This window comes from Chroicocephalus ridibundus, chromosome 6 (assembly GCF_963924245.1).
Source record: "Chroicocephalus ridibundus chromosome 6, bChrRid1.1, whole genome shotgun sequence".
In the NCBI taxonomy this organism is placed as follows: Eukaryota; Metazoa; Chordata; class Aves; order Charadriiformes; family Laridae; genus Chroicocephalus; species Chroicocephalus ridibundus.
Genome location: NC_086289.1, coordinates 92,127 through 115,458, shown reverse-complemented (window position 1 = coordinate 115,458; position 23,332 = coordinate 92,127). Strand labels below are relative to the sequence as shown.

At 47.9% G+C, this 23,332-nt stretch overlaps 2 protein-coding genes across 3 annotated transcripts in view; one reads left to right on the top strand and one right to left on the bottom strand.

Annotated features, from left to right (window-relative positions):
* INPP5A (inositol polyphosphate-5-phosphatase A) overlaps nucleotides 1-18,038 on the top strand; it is a 236,767-nt gene extending 218,729 nt beyond the window's left edge. Inside the window, exons 13-16 of one of the 2 annotated variants that reach the window (XM_063338975.1) lie at nucleotides 10,586-10,697; nucleotides 14,897-14,965; nucleotides 16,266-16,302; nucleotides 16,448-18,038. In XM_063338975.1, coding sequence (XP_063195045.1) covers nucleotides 10,586-10,697; nucleotides 14,897-14,965; nucleotides 16,266-16,302; nucleotides 16,448-16,497 — 268 coding nt within the window. In that variant the 3' untranslated portion in view covers nucleotides 16,498-18,038. Of the gene's footprint in view, nucleotides 1-10,585; nucleotides 10,698-14,896; nucleotides 14,966-16,265; nucleotides 16,354-16,447 lie in introns of both variants that reach the window. The other variant, XM_063338976.1, reaches the window with a different exon arrangement.
* Nucleotides 18,039-19,770: 1,732 nt separating this feature from the next.
* On the bottom strand, nucleotides 19,771-22,544 carry NKX6-2 (NK6 homeobox 2). Its single transcript, XM_063338680.1, has 3 exons — nucleotides 21,865-22,544; nucleotides 21,383-21,555; nucleotides 19,771-20,578 (listed from the first exon to the last, which is right to left on the bottom strand). Exons 1-3 carry the CDS (start codon nucleotides 22,277-22,279, stop codon nucleotides 20,330-20,332), a joined length of 837 nt encoding a protein of 278 aa, XP_063194750.1. The 5' UTR covers nucleotides 22,280-22,544; the 3' UTR covers nucleotides 19,771-20,329.
* Nucleotides 22,545-23,332: the final 788 nt, after the last annotated feature.

Sequence of the window (23,332 nt, the reverse complement as noted above, 5' to 3'; positions counted from 1 at the left end):
GGTTTCCCTTCGGTTCGCAGCAAGGTTTCAGGAGCAAAGCACCTCGTCAGGCTCTTGCTTGAGTGTTTTCCAGCCCGTAGAGCGTATCTACTTTGGGTTATCCGTTGTGAATACAGCAGGCACAAGGTCAGAAAGACAAAAGTACCAAGTAGAGGATGCTGTCACCCCGTGGCCAGCCGTCCACCTGGGATCGGAGGAGCGGAGATGAGTTCTGCTCTCAGGGTTGCTTCTGCATTTCACAGGAAACAATCACTGGACAAAATATGGAAAACAGTTCTAGGAGTGGAGACCCCAGAGCCTGGGCATGGCTGATAAGATGGCAGGTGGATGAGGATTCTCAGAATTACTGCATTGGCCTTAGTTGGGTATAAATATAGCCATTAATCCAAAATTTGACTTTTTTCTGCCCTTTGGAAACAGCGGTTCGCTTTTAAGTTTTCAAACTACTAAGCAGTATGCAAATGGCATTTGTGGGATTTTACATAAATACGTTAATATTTTCAATCATACATTAATTTTGGTAGGTATAGGCCATGATTATATACGTAATAATAGTTCTATGAGAATTTATAGTTACAGTATATTATAGTTACAAATTGAACTTGTATCTATAAATGGAATGGTATTAAGGCCACACAGTAAATTCATGTTAATGTATATGCAAGTGGGTTTCTGCAGTGTCTCGGCAGAGTCTGTGTTAGTGAACGTTAGCGAACGACTCTTCCCAGTCGTCTTTGTATGTGGGGAGATTCCAAAGCCACTTCCGAACTCTCCTACCAGCCACATCTAAAACCAGCATTTCTGCAGGATACTTATGGAACTCAAAACAAAACAAAACTATTGTTCTTCTCCAGTGCAAAACTGTAGTTTAGTTTAAGACCATATGTCTGCTTGATATTATGTGAATTGTTCACCCCCCCTGCATGACCATCCTGCCGCGGCGGGGAGGGAGCGGTGGTCAGGATGTCACCCCTCAAAAGCATCCAGAGCAAAGCCTTGGCGGAGCATGGCACTTACAGCACCTGCTTAATTTGCAAGGCTGTCAATTATCTCCTCTCTCCTTCAGCAAGGCCCTCAATATCTAGGCATTTTTCTAAATTCCCCTTCAATTCTGAGTTCCTTTAATTCTTTAAGTACGTTCTTAAGTGGTACCAGCTTACCGCCCTGCATAACGCGTGCATCGCAGCGGAGCGTGCCAGTGATGCGGAGGAAGAAGGTCGTAGCCTGGTAGCTCAACCTGTACGTGCTGCGGCCGTTTCACCCCCGTCAGCAGCCTCTGCCCCCCACGCTCCCAGCACAGTCTTGCACTGCGCAGCCGGGATGGCCAGAATCCCGACAAGGGAGAGGCGTCTGCAGAAAACGCAGCCCTCTCTCCCAGCCAGCAGGGAGAAGTCCTGACCCTGCCCCAGCGCCGGTGGTTCCTCTCCACAGCCGAGACGTCGTCTCCCCAAAGTCCCCCCTTCCTCGTTCGTCCTCCCTTGGTCAGAGAACAGGAGAAGTGACCAGCGACGCTGCCTTCAGCAGCAGCAAACCCTTCCTCCGGGCTCCTGAAACGTGCCAAAAGCGGAGGCTGGAAGAGGAGTCGCAGCTTAATAAGAAATCACAGGCTGCATTACAAATCTGCTATCTTTAGACAGACTATAAAAACCCCTTCTAATGGAGTATTTTTCAGACGTTATTCACCCATTCCTGTACTCCTATATTTTGAGGCCTTTTACTTTATATAGTGAATATTCATGTTTTCATCTCATTACCCTTTGTAATCTAATGTAGCCCATAGCAACCTTAGCCATTGGAGACTAAACACAATTCAGAATTTTAAACTCGGTAAACTCTGTCAGTCAGGGCTGAGCGGCCTGGCCCTGGGCAAACAGCAGCCCAGCGTGAGGCTGGAAAAGCATTTGTGGCAGTCGGCAATCATTGCAAAAGGCAGTAGGTGTGAAAAAAGAAGTAACAACATTGCGGTCAGTCAATATACAGGTGGGCAATTGTTACCCTTATCACTGCTCTCCATTAATTATTATAATTATTCTTGTTGCTGTTGTATAGCAAAGATAGGAGCTGACTTTAGCAAGAGTTCACACCCACCTACAAGGTTTGCTTTCAGATAAGTCTGCGTGCACAGTAATCTCGTGTATTAATCATTCTTTAAAGTGACCTATTCCTGTTTGTTGTTGCATTAGGCTGTCATGTAATCTACTGGTTGGACATATGTTTGTGTCTTAGATATCCTCTGTGTGGTATTTTTCTCAAGCAGACCCTCTGCACTGGCAGTGTCTTGGCTTTGACACCTCTCACCAGGAGACGGGTTGAATCTCATTTACTCCTGGAAGAGCGTTTCTCCTTTGGAATTCTCTCTGGCTCTGTTCCCTTATTCTGCCAGAGTCCTGTTTAGTCTATAATCTGTTCATTCTCTACCCTTGTATTTTGTCCCACGACCCTTTTTTATTCTAGTAGGTTGCACGAGGATGCATCTATTTTTCCTGGTGTAATTAGCAGTGGGGAGCGATGCAGGCGGCTCTGCAGGAGGCAGAGCGGTGTTCAGAGGCACTGGCTTGTCCCTTCCCTCCTCAGCGTCCCTCCAGAGAACAGCTCTGCCGGTCGTACCCAGCCCCGCGGGGCCGTCGCACGTATCCCGGTTGTTGCCCTGGGGCGGGAAACGGTAAGGCGAGGTGATGGTTTCGGTGCCGACGGGCTGCCTTTGCTGACCAGCCCCTCCCCGACCGACCGCCCGTTTTCAGAGCACACCGACCATCTGGCTCCGGGACAGGCACTGTCGGTGCCCCTGGGGCAAACGGGGATCCCCTCCTTGAACATCACCTCAGCAACGCGCCGGCTCCCGATGTCTCACAGGAGCGGGAGCTGGGCACCTGAAGAGATTGAAAATTGTTAAAGCCCGAGATTATTTTTACGCTTGCTTTATCAGCTACTCTTATAACACGTGATTTTTCTGCCAGTTAAGAAGTATTTTCCACCGGATAGAAATACTTTTTACTCATTCAGGCACTGTAGAATGCCCTCCAGGTACCAGTGAGGCATCTTAAATCATCAGCGGATCCCGCAGCCCCTGAGGAACAAGGGACTCTCTGTCATTGTCCATGTTCTTCCAGCATCTAAGGCTGGAGCACAGAAACAGCTCCCAGCTGGAAGCAGAAAATACAGCTGTCATTTCCCCCAAAACAATGAGAATTTAGTCATTAAAATGGTTTTCAGAGAGCTCTTATCCCCATTTCTCTCCTCAGATTAAATCAGTACAGCTATCCCCATCATTCTCAATTAATTTCCAAATTAAAATAGCGCATTTCTTTAAGTTGTGAGGAACTGGATAGAATTATCCAAGTAAGCAGTTCTGTTTATTTTAAGGAATGTGGCAAAAGGAAAAAAGAGAGGAAAATCAATGGAATAAAAAAGTTCCAAGGACACAGTATTACTGTATGCCGTGTGTAAGGTGAGGGTTACTGCAAGCAGAAAGTCACGCAAATTCTGAACAGAGGATGGTCTTTGCCTTTAACCCGGCCGTTCGCAGTGTTCCTGTCCAAAAGACCTGTAGAAAGCCCGTTGTTTGGCTTCTCAGCCCTGTCCCACCTGTCGCCTCAGCTTTGCCGTAATGTTTTTCCCCGTGTTATAATTTGTAAATGACAGCCCAAAAGTAACTTACTCTAGGCCAGTCACATTCCCAGAAGAGACGTTTAGCTCAGTCACAGCCACACGCAGTAATATCAGGCTGTTTTTCTGAAACAACCAGCACCGCGTCCTTCCCAGCAAGCCACCGTTGCTCATCATTATGTATATCCACTTGCAATAGTAGCGGTATTAGATATATTTGGCGGAGTGCAACATTATTGTTATTAAAGCAATAGAGTGCGTCGCTCGTTGTCCGCCCGCTGAGGCATTGGTATTGCAGAATAATCCATTTTTGTGTGCGGGGCCCCCGCCGGAGGCTGGCGTTGAAGGGCAAAGCGTGGCACGGCGGTGGCTGTCACCCCCGCTCCCGAGGGGCCGAGGGGCCCATGGTCCCGCTGTCGCCATGTGGGGCCTGGGGTGTCCGCAGTGGGCAAAGGGACGTTTTCTCAAGGGGAGTGGAGGTGGAGGCCAGTTGTTGCTCACTGCAAAAAGCTGGCTGTTCTGGGTGTCTTTTGTTTTAACTGAAAAAGGTCCAGAGTTACAGAGGTGATACAGAAACCTTTAACTCCGAAACAAATCACGACAGGTATTTTCCAAAGCAGCGTGTTAAGTCAAAAAGCGATATGCCCTCCGTAAATCCCCGAAGAAGATTCAGGTCAATGCGCGGTGTGGTTACCGCAGCTGTTTGTGCAGTGGCCAGAGCGGGGGCTGGTCCTGCTTGCCCTCCTCACCCCGGCCGCTGGACCCCCGCTGACCCCCCTCTTTCCGTCACCTTTGGCTGGGATTGTCCCCGCCATCACCATGGTGTTCGTGTCGCCGGTGCGAGGAGCAGCTGTTGACACATTGTACTTTAATGCTGTGTTTGCAGGGCTGTGTTTGCCCTCCTGATTTGGCCTAAGTGAGATGCGTGTCGCGGCCCGTTTGCTCGGCAGAGCATCGTGGAGGCTTGTCAGTGTTCTGGTACTTACGAAGCAGCTAATTTAATTCAAACAGCAACGCGTCTAACTGCTTAGCTTTAACTATCTGCTGCCTAAAATGAGCGTATGAAGATAAATTACATGGAGTCATTTGTTAGGAAGAAACCCAAATCCCCCTTTCAGATTCAGGGAAATAAAGAGTGGGAATTCAATTTGGAGGAAGAAACTAACAGTCTGGTAGCTGACAAAAATTAGATGTCACACTTTGATTGGTCAGATGACATTTTATTGAAATTACAGTCATGTACCAGCTCACGCTGATGCCGAGTTGGGACCTTGTCAATTAAAAATATAAAAATATTTTTATTTACATCTTTGGCCTTACAACTTTTGAAGCACCCAAAGCTTGAACTGGCAGCCTGCATTCACTGTCCTCACTTCTGGGGAAAACACCTTAGACAGTCTGAAAGTGTGTCAGAGCTGTAAGTAAGTTGGTCCAACGTTTTCTTACAAAATATGAAAATTGTAATTGCCTGATGAGAAGCAGTTGGGATTTTTCCCCTTTTGAAGTTCTTTCTCAATATCATATATAAATAGATTTCAGAGTGATAGAAGGTGTAGTAAATGCAAGGACTCATACCCGAGTTCAAAAATAAAATGGGCCAAATCAAAACTGTGTTATAAAGAGCTCAGTTTTCATCGATGCTTTGTAACTCCATCCTATCTCAAACATTTTGTATTAGAAAGAATTCAGTGATATAAAATGTGTGGACAATTAATAGATGAGAACAAGTGATCTTTGAATAGGAGGCATTTCCATTCCCTGAAACGTGATGAAGTTTGCCTAAACATCTGCGTGTGAATATGGACATGGGACACACAGTTTTAAAGAATGACCATTATTGTACTGAAAAAGATGACATAGCTTAGTTTTTCCCCACTGTTGCCTGGTGGAAATGTCTTGACCATAGAAAGCAGAACCCCTAAAGCAACGCCGAAGCGCGTCACCAGCTGCAGGGCGTATTCGCTGCGTCCGCTGCCTGCAGGACTGAGCCGGGACACACAGCTCTTAAAGGCAATAACACGCCAAAGTGAATTAATTGTTTACCGTTAGAAAGTGCATTTCACCCATCTCAGTAACACCTTTTATCCATTCTTACACAAGAGAAGAGTTCATTAGGAGCATTTTTCCTGACTGGAAACGCCAGTTAAGGAGACATTTATACACACAGTATTGTTGGCTTGTGTTTCGAGTTAAGACACTGCTGACAGGATGGTTTATGATGTCAGAAGACTTTTCACCCTGCGGTAAGTATTTTTGTAAAGGTGTCCAGTCATCTTTGACAATACCTGTCAACAGCAGCAGTGCAGTGATATCACTGACGCTCTTAATGGTTTGGTTTCCCCCAACAATTGCCAAGTAGCTCTCATCCTTATTAGCTGTAATACCAGCAGTTCATCGGACAGCCTGTTCCGTATTAACAGAGTTAGTTAATAATTCATCAAAGTATTTGCTGAAATTTTGACAACATTTAGCATTATATTAATGATGTTGCTTTAATTAGTACCTTTTGGTAGTTTTATTCAGAAAACCCACCTGACAGTCATTCTTCTGGTTGAATAAAATGGGTGTAACTGAAATAAAAGTTTGTGAAATAAGGTGGAAAAGCAGCTAGAAGAAGCATTTTTAGAAAAAATAAATCCTGGACAACTGGAGATAAATCATACAAGCCATTGTCCAGAGGCATATACAGTCAAAGGATATTTTGCACAACTCTACTGGCTTTCATACACGGAGAATAACAGACTATTTTTACTATTAGTTATTCATCTAACATGAATGATCGAGATCCTAAATTTCAACTTTTCCACTGTTTTAAACGGGGCAGAAAAGTTGTTCCACATGGAATTCCTCATTTCTCCATTTGTATTTTCAAATGTGTATAATACAGCGTGTGTAAAGAAGTCAGTAACCATACTGAATACTAAAGTTGGGAAGTGTGTACAGTCTTAACTTATCTATAGCACCTGTAGGTGTTGGCATTATATCTATTTATCTTTTATATTTAAGTGCTACCTAGAGGCCTTTATCTGTTATGTCATCATTTTTACATGAGCACTCGCTATTCATTCTCAAGATCACTGTTTTCTGTACCTTGCACAAGATAAATTGTGATTGAGGCAGAACGCTACTGAAAGGAAAAAAAAAAGACATTCTTTCCTGTCTAGTCACGGGACTGAGAGAGCTGGTTCTCCCTTTTTCTCTGCCACAGTTCTGGTGGTCAAGACTAATCGTGCGGGCACAGAAAGGCGGCATGATGCTTACCCTCTGGGAGATTAGTATTGGAATTTTTAACTTTGCATTATGTGGTGTAGAGCCCTTAAAATTATTTTTGTCAGATTTGCAGTTGTTCTTATCAAGCCTGTCACTGTTTGTGCAATTCATAGATCAGAAAATCTGTTAACTAGCATCATTAACTGAGTTTTGAATTAAGAACTGTGAGATCCTTACTTGCCTGGAATGGGTGTTTAAAAGAGGCTGGAGATGTCAGCCAAACAAAGTGATTTTAATGCACTTGACAGTGGACAGTCTTATGCTTAATGACTTTTGGAAGATGTGTATTGCGAGAATAGTTCTGCTCTTTGCGTGCACACAAATTTAAATTTACGTTATTCTTTAAAAGAGGCTATTTATGCTTTATTTCAAAAAAGTAGGTGAGAAAGGAAGGAAAAGAGGAAATAAACCATGAAGCGCCCCTAGAGAGAACAAGAAGTTAATAGTCAGATAGAAGTGTGTATTAGTACACGTCTATCCCGGTTAGCCTGTTGAAGTCAGTGGAAACACTGTCTGGTTTCTTGAGCACCGTCTTGGCTCTGTGCTGCTGGGGCAGTTGCTGTGTTGGGAGGAGCAACATGAGCGTCGAGACCTTGTGTCCCGCTTTCCCCAACACGGGGGAGCGCAGGAGAACAGCCCAGGGCTGCAGGTTCTGGTGACGGGTCTTGTGGGCAAGGCTGAAATTCGGCGCTGCTGTGTGCGGCAGTTCTGAGGCCTCGCGGGTTTTTCTCGTCTCTTTGATTTTTGCAACATCTCTCTGTTACGGCAGCACCAGAATCACCAGCCTGGTTCCTGAAATGCTGGTGCATCTGTCTGTCTCCTCTGGCAATTGCTTCTGTTGTCTGGTTTAAATCCCATCAGCTGGTGGGAAGGCGTCTGAAAGAGGTAACACCGTGTGAGACACCAGAGCATCCATGGGGGAGAGATCCCTTATAAACGCTCCCACCACGTAAAAGCTTCAGAGTGCACAGGCAGATGGTTCACTTCTGGGAGCAGTCACACAATTTTTGTTCCACTGTTCATTTAACTATGAACAGGATGATGGAGACAGGTACTGGAGTCTATGTTGTTTGAAAAGTTTTATTCTGGAATAGTATACATTTGGCAATGTGTTTCATGAAAATTTCTTCAGTGACAGTCTGATTCCATAAACCTCTAATAGAGCTTCTATTTGCAAAAGTCTGTTTAAGATAAGTGGCATATAATAAACTAACTAAACTATCCTGCCCCCAAAACCTGTTAAGTCACAGAAAAGAATTCCAGCAATTTTGAGTCATATTGAGTGAGCTGTGATCACTTTCTGAGACCATCTACGAAAGAAGCCTGCTTATTCCAAAGTATATGTGACCCTTCTAGAGCATGAAGGAGGAGAGCAAATAGTTTTCCTTATTTTTGGGGGTGTATCTAGTTAGGATTTTTGTTACGTCAGCATTTCACGGCGAGCGAGACTTGCACAAGCCGAAGAGGCGGAGGTGGGGAGGGAGAAACCTGTTCATTAGAGTGCAGCAAGAAGGAATGCCCCGCACTGCCGGCCTGGAGGAAGGATGCTGCCTTATAAGAAGGAGAGCTTGCCCCACTTTATTGTATTAAGTTATTACCTACAGATCATTTTGTCTGGATAACTTCTGCAGCATTTATTTTCGTCTCTGTCCCAGCCATTAGAAATCTGATTTGTCAAAGATATTTGTAAACTACAGTAACTTCTCGACTGGGTGATCAGCACTAAAGACCTTGAAAAATTGGCAGAAGTTTTCACCCTGTGAAGACGTTAAGATCAATAAAGCAAATTGATAAATACCATTTCACAGAATATAGGCTCTCAGATGAAATGCTTTAACACATAGCAGTAACAGATCATTCCAGGTACGGAACATCATACTTTAAAAGCCATACAGTTAATGCTGTAAAAGGAAGGATTATATGAAATGTGATTGATTCTTATACCTTATGTCATAAAAAGTATCTTCAGTTGTGTGGGGTTCTTGAGTAACTTAAGTAAGAGGTTACCAGAAAAAGTCAACCCTTAAATTGCAGACAAAGAGCTTCTCCTACCAATAGCATTACATCATCAAAATATTTCACAGACACTCAGAAATAAGCTGTACTTCTGTATGTCAGTGAAGCAGCAAATTGAATTCTCATAATATGTTTTGAAAATGAGTCTTGTTAGGTTTGATGAGGTGGAAAAGGTACTGAGATCACTGGATTGTTCCAATACGTTCCGTACGCTTTTCTTGGATGTTTGCCACGGCTAATCTTTTTAATGGCAGTGTAGCTTGTAAACCCATTTGGTAGAAAGCTGTACGTCTCAGTTTCAGGCTATCACACCAAGTAGGGTGGTAAATAAGTTTCTCTTCAGGCATGCAAACCCTTTTGTTACAATACCAGAAATTTTATTTTAACACACATACCAGGAAAACCTCAGTGTTTCCGTTATGAATTCAGTGATGAGCAGAATAAAATGCAAACGCCATTTTAAATACACCCACACCTACATGTGTAGATAATAAGCACCAGCTGTATGGCTTTTGCTTAAAGACATTTAGCAAGGACAAACTTCAATTCATTTGGGCCCAATATTCAAGAAATCGAGCCTGTCACAAACCCTCTGGATTTCTCCAAAACCCCTCTTTGAGGGGCTTGGGGCTTTTCCTTTATTTCTGGGGGAACAGTGGGCCTTACAGCGTGATAAGCCACCATCAAACTCAAAGTTCCATCGTATTAAACTAGTGAGAACATTTGGATAAACCGAGGAAAACTTTGGCCTCAGCCTTCTGGCTGTTAACCAGAGGTTGCTGCTTCAGGTGCCTTCGACGGTTCCAGCCCGTGGGCTCACACGGACATGTTGAGTTATATTATTTCAGGCTGTTCTGTAGGTTAAAACAAACACTTTCTGTTGCCTTTTAAAGCAAAGTTAGAATGCACTGGAGATCCCATAGCACATTTATAATGACCCCACAGCAAAGCTACCATTTAATCATCTTCTATTCCAGATGTCTTTAAAAAATTATTTACTTTTTGTTAACACAGTTTCATATAGAGTTACAGAAACTTACGTAGTCAGCATCATTTTCCTTAAACCACATTCCTAATTCCTTGGTTCTGAAGAAATCCCCTAAAAAGCCTGCTTTCTTGTCATTTCTTCCTTTCTGTCAGCCTTAGAGAATCCGTACAGGTGGTTTTTGTGTTCAGCTGCAGAGATGACAGTGCCCTGAACTCTCTTTTCTGTTAAATCATTCCTGGATAACTCTCCTCGAGAGAGTCATGCAAAGAAAGCCCATGAGATTAACCTTTTTTTTCCCTAGGTTTCCTTTTCCATCTTCTACCTGTTCATTTTCCATACTCACAGGCAGCAGCCTGCTCTGCACTTGAGTCGGTGCTGAGCTGATTTTCATACTGCGACATGGCTGAATAGTCCCTGGTCTTTGGACACTCTCAAGTGCAAAAATGCACGGTCGGAGGTGCGAGGTTTGAAACTGTAGTGTCTGAAACCCTTGGCCTAAAGTCGGATTGTAGGTACGAGAAGAGAAATAAGGAAAGAGCACGTGAGAAGGAAAGGGGGGGAGAAAAGAAAGATAAATAAGTATGAGAGGTGTCTAAAGAGCTGCTTTTTGCTGGTTACATTTTTTAATTAGTGTAGTCATTTGAGCCAGAGGCTTCCGGCGGCTTTGCAGAGTTGCTGATGGTTGTGGCTGTGGTTTGTTTGCAGTTACCCGTACAGCGAGGACTCCAGCCAGGGAAAGCAGTACATGAATACGAGATGTCCGGCCTGGTGTGACAGAATCCTCATGTCCCACTCAGCCAAGGAGCTCATTCTGAAGGTGAGTACGGACCCGCGGCCACCCGGCTGTTCATGGAGGGAGGGCTGATACACTTCTGCTTGTCCTTGGATTCCCAGTTGCCCGTAGCAGACGCTCGCCAAGCTGGAGATGGCATACCATGGCAATAATGAACGGTTCTGCTTTCTGGTGCGTTCCGCCCGAGCGTGTGGATTAGCCCCCGGTAGCCCCTTGGCTGTTACCAGAGCTGCTTTTGGTATCTGAGCTGCCAGCACGCGCTGCCTGTCGCCTCTTGGCAGGGCTGTGCTGGGACGTGCAGCACTGCGAAACTGTGCCTGCTTTAAAAAAGAATAATAAAAAATAAAAAGCCCCCGTCAGTCCCCCAGTACAGTCCGCTCTACGGTAAGGCAGGTGACAGCACTGCCCTCACTGGGGATTCAGCACAGCTGCAGACAAAATAAGGAGGAGTGGCTGCTGGCTGAGGGCTCCGGCTGTTGAAAGAAAAGCCTGTGCAGCAACAGCTGGACGTACCCGAGCTACAAGCGTGGTAGATTTAGGTTCCCGCTGTTGCTGATGGTGAGAAGCAAATTTCCCAAGAATATGTCAGATCCTGGGTGGGCCACCTCTCCTAGTGCTGTCCCCTGAATGAGGGCAGAGTCTCCAGCAGGTAGCTCCTAACTTTGGGACGCCAATTAAGTGCCTAATTTAGCCATCCCATTAGAGCTTTAAAAAGAAGGTTGTGCAACATTTTTAGAACATAGAGTTCCTCTTGGGACTTTAGTGTATAGAGGTAAGGTAAACTTGGTGGCCCTCTGTTGAAAGTTAAATGACCTCGGTATAGTTCAGAGCCTTCCAGTTATCCTTTCTCTCCTCCTGGCTGCGCTCCGCTCTCCTCCTCTCCCCGGAGCCCCGAGCCAGCTCAGCCGCTCGCCTGTGCCAGCTTCGCTGCCCCTGGGTTTTCCCGCGTGCTTGGTCATGGCAGCTCCCGCGTACGCTGGCTGTGGGTGTTCCACAGGACGGGGAGCACGCCAGGGGATCCTGTGACACGAGGAGCCTTCCCGCTCCCCTCCCCGCCGCGGCCGCCAGCGCCCGGCCGTGCTGTGACTGCTCAGCGCCGCGCGCGGGGTCACCTCCCTGCCAGCCCTGTCACTGCCTCCCGCACAACCGGCCTGACAAACCCAAAACTGCCCCAAACCCTGCGTCTGTCTCTGTGCTCCTGTGTATCTAATGCCCTTTCATGGGACAGAATTGCAGAAAATAACCTTTGCAAATACATCCATATTCTACATCTTCATGGCTTTTTTTAATTTTCTGTTTAAATTAATGAAACCCTCGAAACGTGCTTTCCTGAAGCTTATGGCCTTCTGTTTCTCTCTCTCACCAGGGTTATTTATCTCCTGATTAGACTGTTGGCTTTGCAGTGTATAACTCACTGAAAGGCTGAGAACGTTTTTTCCGTAGCTACGCAAATTTCAGTTCGATGTACTTCCTCACACATTTTAATGTTGAAGAAGTGTCTGCATGATATCTGGAAGTTTCGCCCAAAATTTTAGACAATGCATGTACCACAGGATTTACTAAAAAAAAAATAATTGTGAAGCTAAGAGGAATATAGGCTTTATAATAAAATGGTAATGTCAAAATCAATGTTATTGGATCTTCTTACACAGAAATACCATATGAAAAAGTGAGACTTTACCCAAAATCTTACAGATAGTACTTGGCGCCCATGAAATTCCTAAAGAACAAAGGATTAAAACCATGGAAAGAGTGGCCAATGAGGGAAGATTTTTTTTAAAGCAATGAATAAGGAGATAGAAGTGTACACAAAGGCTTGAAGAGTGTAAACAGTACAGAGGGAAAGGAATTCTTTCAGATTATCTAGGGGGGCATAACTTGGATATAATGGGAGAAAATTAAACAAAGGAAAACAAAGTTTGAGCATTAAAGAAATTTGTAGCTGTGAGGTCACTTAGCCCAATTCTTAGTCTCCATGGAACAGAAACCCAGTCAGTTGGGTCACTCCAAGCTTATATTTAAAAAAGGCGTATAATTTTGTCTCTGCAGCTTTGCATTTGCAAATGACAAGCATGCAGTTTGGGATGTCTCCAGAAATGCATATGCAAAATTACAGCGGCAGATGAGGCCAAACTGGCGGAGTTGTTTAACTCAGGGAGTCCATACCAAGACAGGAGTTAGCTTATCCTGCACAAAACCAAACTGTAATTCTGGCCCATAAAGCTTAATGAAAATATTCAGTAGAAAAGAATGCTGAACTGGTAGAGGAACGGGCAAAATGACCGTACAAGTTTTTGCAGTTCTACACGGTGAGCAGCGTTTGCCTTGCTGTGGAGAATTCATTCTGTTGCAAAGGCTTAGCTTTGAAGCTTTAAAAGCAACTGTGAAGAAGGTAAAAGCAAATGTTAATGAACTGATTACACTGTAACCAAAACTTAAAATATAAATGTATATGAATTTTTGAAGAATTTTTGGTTGTAACTGGCTACTGAAAATCCGTATGCAGGTAATTATTTTGCAGTATTAACTTTTCTTACAGGCAAGTAAAGCATTTATTTTTCTGCATTAGCAATTCTATATTTTATTTCAAACAAAACTCCTAGTAAATCTTCTGCATTTTAATCCCATGCAAAGAAAGGACAGCATGCACAAATTACCAGGCTGTGCGGTGTGTTCAGCCACACGGTAGGCATTACAGATTGTAGAGACATGGGGCTGTAAACAGCTTTCATGCAGCATCATCTATCATGCCATGGTCGGTTACCCCACCATCATGTTATTTTATGCTTCCTGAGCCCTAAAACACCAAAGGTTGCCCACTGCCAGGGAGCTGCGCTGACGCCTGATCGCGTGAAGTAATGAATGCTCAGCCAAGTGTATATTGTTCCTGCTTGTGCACCGCTGTAATTTGTTTATCTGTCTAAAGATTATGCAGTTGAAAATCCACAATTTTATGCTGCCTTTGTAAATTATCAAGTCGCTTTTGATGAATGTATCCCCACTTCCGATGCTAGTGGCATTATGATCTTGAAATATTGGAAAGTGCTCATGCATACAATGCAGAAGGTTATGTTTTTATATTTTTGGCAGACAACCGTGCTATAAAGTAAATCTGACCTTAAGCTTCCTTACTGCATTAAAGATAATTCAGTTTTAACTTTATAGTCCTAAATGCTACTGTTTATATGAAGTTATTGCCCAGTCAAACTTGACTGATTACAGATGAGAAAGTCTTGACTGTTTCATACAAAATAAATTAGTATTGCCAACTAGTTTAAGGCACATCTATGACTGCATGAGAGACTCGAGAGTGTGCAGATTGCAGATTTAATTAGCTTATAGGAATTGTTTAGCATAATAAGAAATTGTCTTGTATGGCAACGTATTTGTATTTATTCCCGAAGGACTGTGCTAGAGAGTCAAAACGGAGTCTCAAAATCGCCTTTATTGCAAATGGCAGAAAGATGAGTACATTTTATTATTCATTAAGCTACAAACGCTGAAGAAGTCAGCATATAAGGATAAAGTTCAACATGGAACAAAATGAAAGCAATTCGTAATGGAGACTGGAGGAATGTCATCTCTCATTTGCTGCCCATTTTCTTAAAATCACATAATAAGGCTTTTTCTCCGATGAAGGAATGGATCTCGTAGAAATAGTTAAAAATTATACTCATAAACTGTAAATAATTCGTTCATCTCTCTGAACGTTTAGAATCACCTATATGATGAAACGAAATGCTCTCCTGAGGCAATGTGGATTGCATTTAATTCGAAGAACAACATATTTCCCAGCTAATTCAATAAAAAATGCGTGTTGTTCTTAAAAGAAGGACTGTCCGGCTGTGCTGGCTGCGTGGCGCTGGCGGAAGGCCAGCGTGCCACCGTAACCACGGCAGCGTTCGGCCGCCCAGGCGTTACTCACGAAATGCCCTGCGGTGCCAGCGGCAGGGAGCGGGCGCAGGGGCTCCGTCCGTTACTGCACGTGGACAAACCGCACAAACTGCCGCCAGCAGTAACAAAAATCCATTCCACGGCTTAAAAATCCATTCTGCGTGGTCTTTCCCCGGAGAGGCCAAGCAAAGGTGTGTTCCTATCACTTCATTCAGAAGGTGGCTTGAACTATTTGCGTAAAGAATTTCCACATTTCTTTCTGTTTCTGTAACCTGGAGAATACCGGAACTGACTGTTGTTTCGTTGTGTTTTGTTTTTTTTTTAACTAGTCAGAAAATGATGAGAAGATAGTAATATATGACCACATTGGGCCAAATGTCTGCATGGGGGATCACAAGGTAATTAAATTAAACATTTTAGTATTGTATCTTCTAAGTATTTTTTGTTAGGAAGGAGAATGTATGCACTGGTTTCTCTTAATTTTATATTAAAGTCAAATATACCTCTGTCCTATTTTTAAGAGAAATTCTCGAAAATGTTTTAAAGTTGAATTCAACTGAAATCAGCCAGTATATTAGAGTAGGTACTTGGGTGAAACCAAATAAAGAACAGGTTGATGTGCGCTACAGTGAAAGCATGATACAGTCTGGCAGCTGCCTGTGCGCTTACAACTATTCTTGTAAAACAGACGTGTTTGCATTGGGTTATCGAAATTGCTTCCAAAACATTTAGTTTCAATTAATTCGGTGCCTAGCTGTGTATTAGTAAAAGAACATATTGGCAGTTGCATATTTAAGCATCAAGTGAGAAACAGGACGTAGAATTACATAAATACTAGTTGTTAAGTGAAAAAAAAAAAGATGTGAGTTTTATAACCAGTCTTCTCTGCGGAAGGTAAGAGGAGGAAGGCCAAGTAAGCAATACAGCAAAACTGAGTGTTTGCTTGCTTTGAGAAAGAGCTGATCGAGGAGTAGGAGGTAACCTCTGAAAACTTACGTAAAAAGTACATAGAACTTATACAAAAACTCAACTAGAGACTTGCAAAAACTTGGGAACTGTACGACAGCAGTAGTGTGTCCGTCCCAGAGACGGTGCTGGGGCTGGTGAGCGGTAACTCCGTGCCGGATAGCGGGTGATTACCCGTGTGTGCGCGTATGCACGTAAATCCAAATCCACAAACCTACGCCTCTCTCTGCTGTCACGGCCAGAGTTCTAGTGAGGCAGAGCACTGTTTCTCTAAGGAAGATGCACTTACGATACTTGGTCCAGAATCGTCCAGGTCAGGTTTTAAAATACAGCAGTTCACCAGCTTCTGCAGTGACAGGCGGAGGTTGGAGAGGTGGCAGCTGAAGGACAGGCAGTTCAGAAACACTAATTTTGTTTCCTTTGTCACCGTGAATTTTTGTAGCGTGGCGCTTTCAGTGGAGCTAATTCTGTGATAGCAGGGAGTTGTCTGGGGGACCCGATCCTCTTCCCACAGAAATCGGTGGCAAATTTTCCCTTAGATTTCAGAGGGAGCAGAGGTCTGTAAGGAGCTGGTGTCGTTCTTGTGTGCATTTTGTAGTTAGAGTAATCGGAAAAATCATTGCATCAATTTGTTTCCAGTCGTGGGATTTTTGTTGTGTTTGCTACTGACTGTAAGAAAAAAATGTTTCTGTTTCAAATGTGTAACTTCTATTTTTCCCTGACTTGCTGCAGCCTGTGTTCCTGTCCTTTCGAATAGCTGCTGGGGCAGGTAAACCTATTGCAAATGTGCACAAGTGTTGTGTCGTGCAGTGATGTGGTGGTAAATATCATTTTTTTTCCTTTACGTTTACATTTCCTACATCATTTCCCCTGTGTTTATTTTTCTTTTTAAAAAAATGCCAATTCTGCGACAGGAAAAAGATGCCTACGAAACGAGAAGATTTTCCGTGAAACCACCCTGTAGCAAGGAGGGGAAGGAGCCCGCAGTATACTGAAATACATAATCGTAACAGCTGTATCGGTAGATAAAGTCCCGAGTGCCACAATTTTAGACTGCTGGTCGTACACTATGCTTCAGCATCTGGACTCTGTTCGAGAAAAGCCTCACATACCTCACTGTCTTGTATGTTCATGTGACATCAAGTAGAAACGTGGAATTATTTTTTATATATATGTCACAATTCTGTTGCCAAAACTCTAAATAGACAGCAGAGTTATGTATTTTAGATTTCACAACTTTCAACTTTTAATAAGTGTTTGTCGATGTGGAAAAGCTATTTCAGCATATTATAAACTTTTAAAGGTGTCATGCCTAACATTATATATCTTTACCACTTTGGGGTTTTGTACATTGGATTGTATAGATAGAGATATTGATGGTTTTAAATGGTATTTTCTTTGTTGACCAAGGCTTATGGTTTGTGTTTTAGTTTTAGTATTTTGTTTTTCATTTTTATAATTTTTTTCTCATGTTATTTACTATACTGCCATGTTACATGGTTTTTGAATCACACAGCAGCTGCTTTCTATACATACATATATATGTGTGTGTATATATATATGTATGTATGTGTATATATACACAGATATATAAATAATTTATAAACCTGACCAAAACTTACGCTAAATATACTTTCCAATATGAATGCTTGAGAGTGCCATATCAGCAGTTAGTGTTGGAGTCTTAGCAGGTTTAGTTAAGTGTACATCAACAAACAACATTTATATAATAAATAATATATAGCAGTGCCATCCTGGATACAGATATATAGCATACTATATAGCACATATATTAGCAGTTTCACTTTGTTACTCCTATAATCCCTTCTTTCTATGTAATAGTAAAGATTGAATGTGAAGTTCTTAGCTAGGTTTGGGTGTAACTTTCCAGAATTTTGTAAACTGTTTTTGTCCGTCTTTTGTTACTGTTTTATGGTGCCAAGTATTCTATATTGAAACAATAACAACACGGGAGAAGAACATCATAGTCTGCTTCAGGTAGCAACTGTATTGGGCACAGACTGTATTTATACAGTGTTAAAGGAAAAAAAAAAAAAGACTGTAAATTTTCCTGGTTAGTAGCTCGGTGCAGCCTACAATATAATCTTGTTACGAACATTTTTCTCCCACCACTAAATACAACATTAAAAGGTGATTAGGGAGTCTGTTGATGAAACACAAATGTATGTTTTATTGATTTAATTTAGAACACTACAGAGTTCATGGACTGCGTGATGGCATTAGATTGATGCTTGATTTTGGTATAAATCACTACCATTGAAAATGATTTGATGTCTGCTTGCAGAATGTTTTCTCAACAGTACAACCTGGGTTTATATTAAGTACTGTTGCCCAAAGGGTGTCTGCAGCTCTGTATTGTTATCGTGCCATGTTGCATTATAACCACACAGTAATTCTATTTAAGCGAACTCGACTCATGATAACTTTGAAGGCCTTTAGAAATGAGTACTCTGGTTCTCAAGCAATAAAACTGATCATGGTGAATGTGTCTGTGTCTGTCCCTTTGATGTGGGCGTTGGGGATTACAGGGAAATTATTAAATTGTCACATTTCTTATTAATGAGTTACCTTAAAATCTCCTGCCAATTTAACTGGGTTATTTTTCGCATGAAAACTTGTGTAATAGAATGCAGTTCTAGTGTTAATCAAAACACAGTACAAACCGAGGAAAAGGCACTTAGGAGTTTGTATCGGAGTAAGAGTGTGGATGTCCAGCGAGTAATACAACTTTATGAGCTATTCAGGAGACGCCAGTCCCCAGCAGTTCAATAAATACGCCGCCGTAAACTCCTTCCTCATTATCTCTGGTTTTCGGGGGGGGGGGAAGCTGCCTTTTCAAACTCAGACCGAAGCCCCGTTTACAGATAAACTCATCAGGGCTATAAACTGCGAGACCATAAATAGCCCCAGTCCGCGGAGAGGCGTTTAGTTACGCGGGTGACCTGTCGAGGTGATTTGTTGGACGAGGCTGAGGTGTAACCCGCAGAAATTCATAAAACGCAACTTTAGCATTTAAACACACACACACACAAAAAAAAAACACACAAAAAACAGAGGCGTTATCTGGGGAAGGCGCGGGGTGAGCCGGGCTGCGGGGATATTCCCAGACGGAATTCCCGGCTGGGGAGGCCACCGGGAAGGGCCCGATCCCGGCGGAGCCGCCGCCGCCGGTGGGTCCGTGCTCCGCCGGGCGGGCGCTTCGCGGAGCCGCCCCGTTCTGTAAAAAGAGAGAAAGACTCATCGCCGAATACGGATTCCCGATTTCCTTGGGGCACGTTTCGTCTAAAGAATTTTAAAGCAATAATTCGGCTTTTATGATTTCGGTGAGTGGCGGCAGCCCGGGCGCTCCGGGCCGTTCCGAGGCCCGGTACCGGAACGGCAGCCCGGGGCTGCCGCGGATGCCCCGTCCCGCCCCTCCGCACCCGTTGCGAGGCACCTGGACGGCTGCTTAATTACCTGGGTCTTAATTACCAGCTGGCAAACCCGACTCGCCGGTGCCGTTCCTGCGGGGCGAGGGTCGCGTTCTCCGGAGCTCAACGGGAAGGTGAGCGGGGGGAGATGAGGCCGGTAGACACCCGCGCTACCGAGTTCGGGGGGTTTTACCGCCGCCGGTGTCCGGGACGAGCCCCAGCCGCTCCTTCCCGCTCCCCGCAGGAAAAACCAACCGCCACCGAAACGGTTTTCCGTGCCGGTGCCGGACGTTCGGCCCCGTCCATCTCTTATCGGCTCCTCTTCCCTTGGTGCGGGGGGGTCCCGGCCGGCGGGTTCCCCTGCGGCACCGAGCCCGGCTCCCGGCGCTGCCGTCGGGGCAACCCGCTCCAGGCCCGGCCGCACTCGGGCCCGGCCGCGGGGCTCGCCCGGCTCAGCGGCTCCGTTTCCCCTCCGGAGCGGCGGCGGGGCCAGGCACCGGCTGCAGGCGCCGGACGGCGGAGCGGGGGCGGCGGCGGGGCCGGGTCGGGCCGCTCGGAGCCGGGGGCGGCAGCGCCCGGGACGGCCCGACCTACCGGCACCGCCGCCCCCGCGGAGCCGGGGGAAGCGGCCAGGGCGAGCGCGGCACTAAAAATTCGAGCCCCCGGAGCGTTGGGGCGAGGCAAAAATGTCCCTGCGACGGGCACGGCCCCCCCCGGCCCCGTCCTCGGCAGCCCCTGGAGCGAGAAACGAGAACGAGTAATGCGTGAAGAAACTCGCTAAAGGAGAAGCTTGTTAAATAATTTATTGGTTTATACAAAGTCTTTCCAACCCGTCTGGAGACGTTATTTGATGCTAATGTAAAATCAAGTGTCCGTTTTTCTCACGTGCTTTTTTTGGGTTGTTTTCTCTTTTGATATTATTAAGCATAAAATCCAGAGGCAGGAGAAATCAAACCGCCAAAACACTGAGTAGAGGGAGGGAGTGAAAGAAAACAGATTTTTTTTTTTTTACACTAGAAATATACATCACAAAATCTGAAATTTACTATATACAAAGTGGCTGAGCTTGGATTTGGCGACCCATACAAAACGTAACAAAATCTGATTGTTAGGAGCAGGAAAATCGTCAAGAAGGCTAAAAGAAAACAAGGGCAAACCTTAAAGGGTCACAAAACAAAAACCAAAAAAGTTGGAAAAATTCCTCTGAAATTTACATCGATGAGAAAGAAAATAATTTCATAACTTATTCTGTAAAAAATATATACATTTCACATACATCTTAGGCTGTACAACACACCACTTTAAACATCCAGGTACAACTCATCTCCGTCGCAGCACTGGGAGCGGCCGGCGGTGCCCGCGCCCTCACAAGGTGTCCGAGCTGGTGCTGCAGGGGCTGACAAGGGACAGGTTCGTGGATTTGTGCTTTTTCAATAGCCTCGTGATTTTTTCGTCGTCTGAGTTGGGGTCCAGGGGCTTGTTGTACTCGTCATCGTCCTCATTGTCCGAGCTCTCCTTCAGTTTCTCCGTCTCCGAGTCGTGCTTCTTCTTCGCCGAGGCCATCTCCGCCGCGTGCCGCTTCCGCCACTTGGTCCGTCTGTTCTGGAACCAGACCTGGGCACCGGCACCGGGCACGGCTCAGCTCAGCCCCGCCGCCACCCCCCGCCCCCCGACGGCGGCACCGGGCCCGGGCCGCGGCCGCCCCTGCCCGCCCGTGCGGGGTCCGGGCGGAGCGGCCCCTCCGGGGAAGGGGGAGCGGCGAAGCCGCGGGGTCCCGGGAGCGGCGGGGAGGGGGCTGCGGCCACACGCGGGGGTCACCCGCGCCGCTCCCCCGGGATGTCGCCAGCCGGAGCCGCGCGACGGCAAAAGCCGCGGTTTCGCGGGACAAACATCTGGTGTGAACGGAACAGGGTGGCCAGAGGAACAAGCGCCGCTGGCTCCCGCTGCACTTCAGCGCCGCGGCGCACCCGAAGCCTTTGCTAAAAAACTTGCGTGGTTATGCCAGGTGAAGTTGTGCCAGTTACTGGACACCGTCTCGGTTGGAAACGGACCCGCTGAAAGCAGTTACCTGCGGGGGACTTTTTGGTTTGGGGTTTGGTTTCGTTTTGCTTTGGTTTTTTTGTTTGTTTTGGTTTGTTTGTTTTGGGTTTTTTTTAATATATTACATATCTTTTCCTTAAATCGTTTGCAGCACAGAAAACTCTAAGCAAAAAATAACTTATGTAGAAATTGGCCTAAAACTTATCCAATATCCAAATGTAATTTAAAATATAATTGACTTAAAAAAAATTCCCTGTACGGTCGTACAGTTTCAGCGGTGGCTGATAACTATCGCAAAAGCCCAACGCCTCAGCGCTGCTCGGCAGCGAGCGGGAGGCGGCGGCGGGGAGAACCCGCGCCCGGCCCGGGGGGACCTACCTTCACCTGGCTCTCGGTCATGCCCAGGGAGTAGGCGAGGCGGGCTCGCTCCGGTCCTGCCAGGTATTTCGTCTGTTCGAAGGTTTTCTCCAAAGCAAAAATCTGCTGCCCGGAGAAAGTCGGTCGCGAGTGTTTCTTCTTGCCGTCCTTGTCCAAAACCATCCCCGTCTGAGCTGAAAGCGGAGGAGAAACGGCCCCGTCAGAGACCGGGTCTGCGCCGGCCCCGGATGGGGAGCGGGTCTCAGCCCGGCGCCGCGGCTCCGGGTGTCTGCCGCCGCGGGACGCCGCTGGCTCCGGCGCGGGGTCCGGCCCGGGGACGCCTCGGGGCGCCGCGGCGGGACGAGGTGACCGGCACCGGCCCGCGGCCTCCGCCGGGCCGCCCGCCCCGTCCACCGCGCCCGCCCGCCCGGGGCCGCCCCGGCTCCCGGCCCGGAGGGGCCGCGCCGGAGCCCCGCGCTCCCCGCCGAACCGGCCGCACTTACCGGGACAGGCGAGGCGGGGGTCCCTCCAGGGCGATCCCTGCACCACTCCCGGCCAGAAGATGGGCGGCCGCCCCGGCAGCTCTGCCAGCGGCTTCGGGTACCGGGAGACGGCGGCGGGGTTGAAGTACATCCCCGCCGAGGCCGCCAGTCCGTTGATGCGGGGCAGCCCGCCCAGCAGGTTGCTGGCGGTGCCCACCGGCCGCCCCAGGATGTCGCTTATTCCGTGCGGCGTCCCCAAGGGGAGCTGCGTGTTGAGTCCGCCCAGGGCCGGCGCCTTGAAGCCGGAGGGGTTCTGCAGGGCGTAGGGGAAGAGGGAGGTCTTCATCTCGGCCATGTTGTGCAGCGCGGCCAGCGGCGTACTGCTGAGGACGAACGCGCTCTGGCGATTAGCATCCATCTGCCCCACCGCTAACATTTGCGGGCATCAGCGAGCGCGGATCCTTCTCCCCCCGCGCCGGGAGCGCCGGCGGCGGCGGGGCGGCCCCTCCTCCGCCCGCGGGGCCGGGCCGACCGCGAGTACTGAACTTTGCCGGGAGCAGGGAGACCCCGGCGCGGCCGCGCCCGCCCCCGCAGCTCGGCGACGCGCACCGCGAACTTCCAGGCTGGAGCGCGGGGAGCCGCAAGTCGGGGCAGCGGCAAAGCAGCGGTGAGGGCGGCCGGGGAGCGCAGCCCCCGCCGGCGAAGCGTGCGGGGCGTCCGCAGCGGCTCCTGCGCGGGATCCAGCGGGGGGGGGGGGGGGGGCCGGGGTCACGGTGCCGGCGGGGCCGGGCTGTGCGGGGCCGGGCCGGGGCCGCGCGTCCGGCGGCGGTAGCGGGACCCTCCGCCCGCCCCAGCCCCGCGCGCAGATAACCGCGCGGGCACCTGCCCGCCCCGCGCCCATTGGGCGGCCGCCTCCCCGCGCCGCCGCCGCCGCCCAATCGGCGGGCGCCCAGCGCCCCTGCCCTGACACGTCACCGCCGGGACGGGCGGGACCCGCGCGCCGTGGGAGCGCGCGGAGCCGCACGTGGCCGCGCCGCGCCCGACGGGACCCCGCGCGAGCCCCGCCCCGACCGGGACCCCCGACCCCCCCCCCCCGGACCCCCTGCCCTGGGCCTTTGGGCGGGCGGCCGGCCGGCCGCGCCGTCCCCCCGCCGCCGCGGGCCCCTCCGCCGAGCCCGGCGCTGGGAGACCCGCCCGCCGCGGCGGGGCCGGCAAGGCGGCCCTCGGGCAGGGCCATCCCCCGGTCCCACCGGGCGCCGCTCGGCGCGGGGGGGGGCGGTCCGCTGCCGCGAGGCTGCCCGCCCGGTGGCCGCGGGGCTGCCGGGTGGTCGGTGCCGCCCCCGGTAGCGCGACAGCCGCTGCCCCGCCGTGGAGCCGAGCGCTCAAGGCGCGGTCGCCGACGGGCGCGATGTCCCGGGAACCGCCGTTCCGCCCGGTTTGCGGCCGGTTTTGACACGCTCCGGCAGTGGGGCCTCCCGCCGAGCCCCGG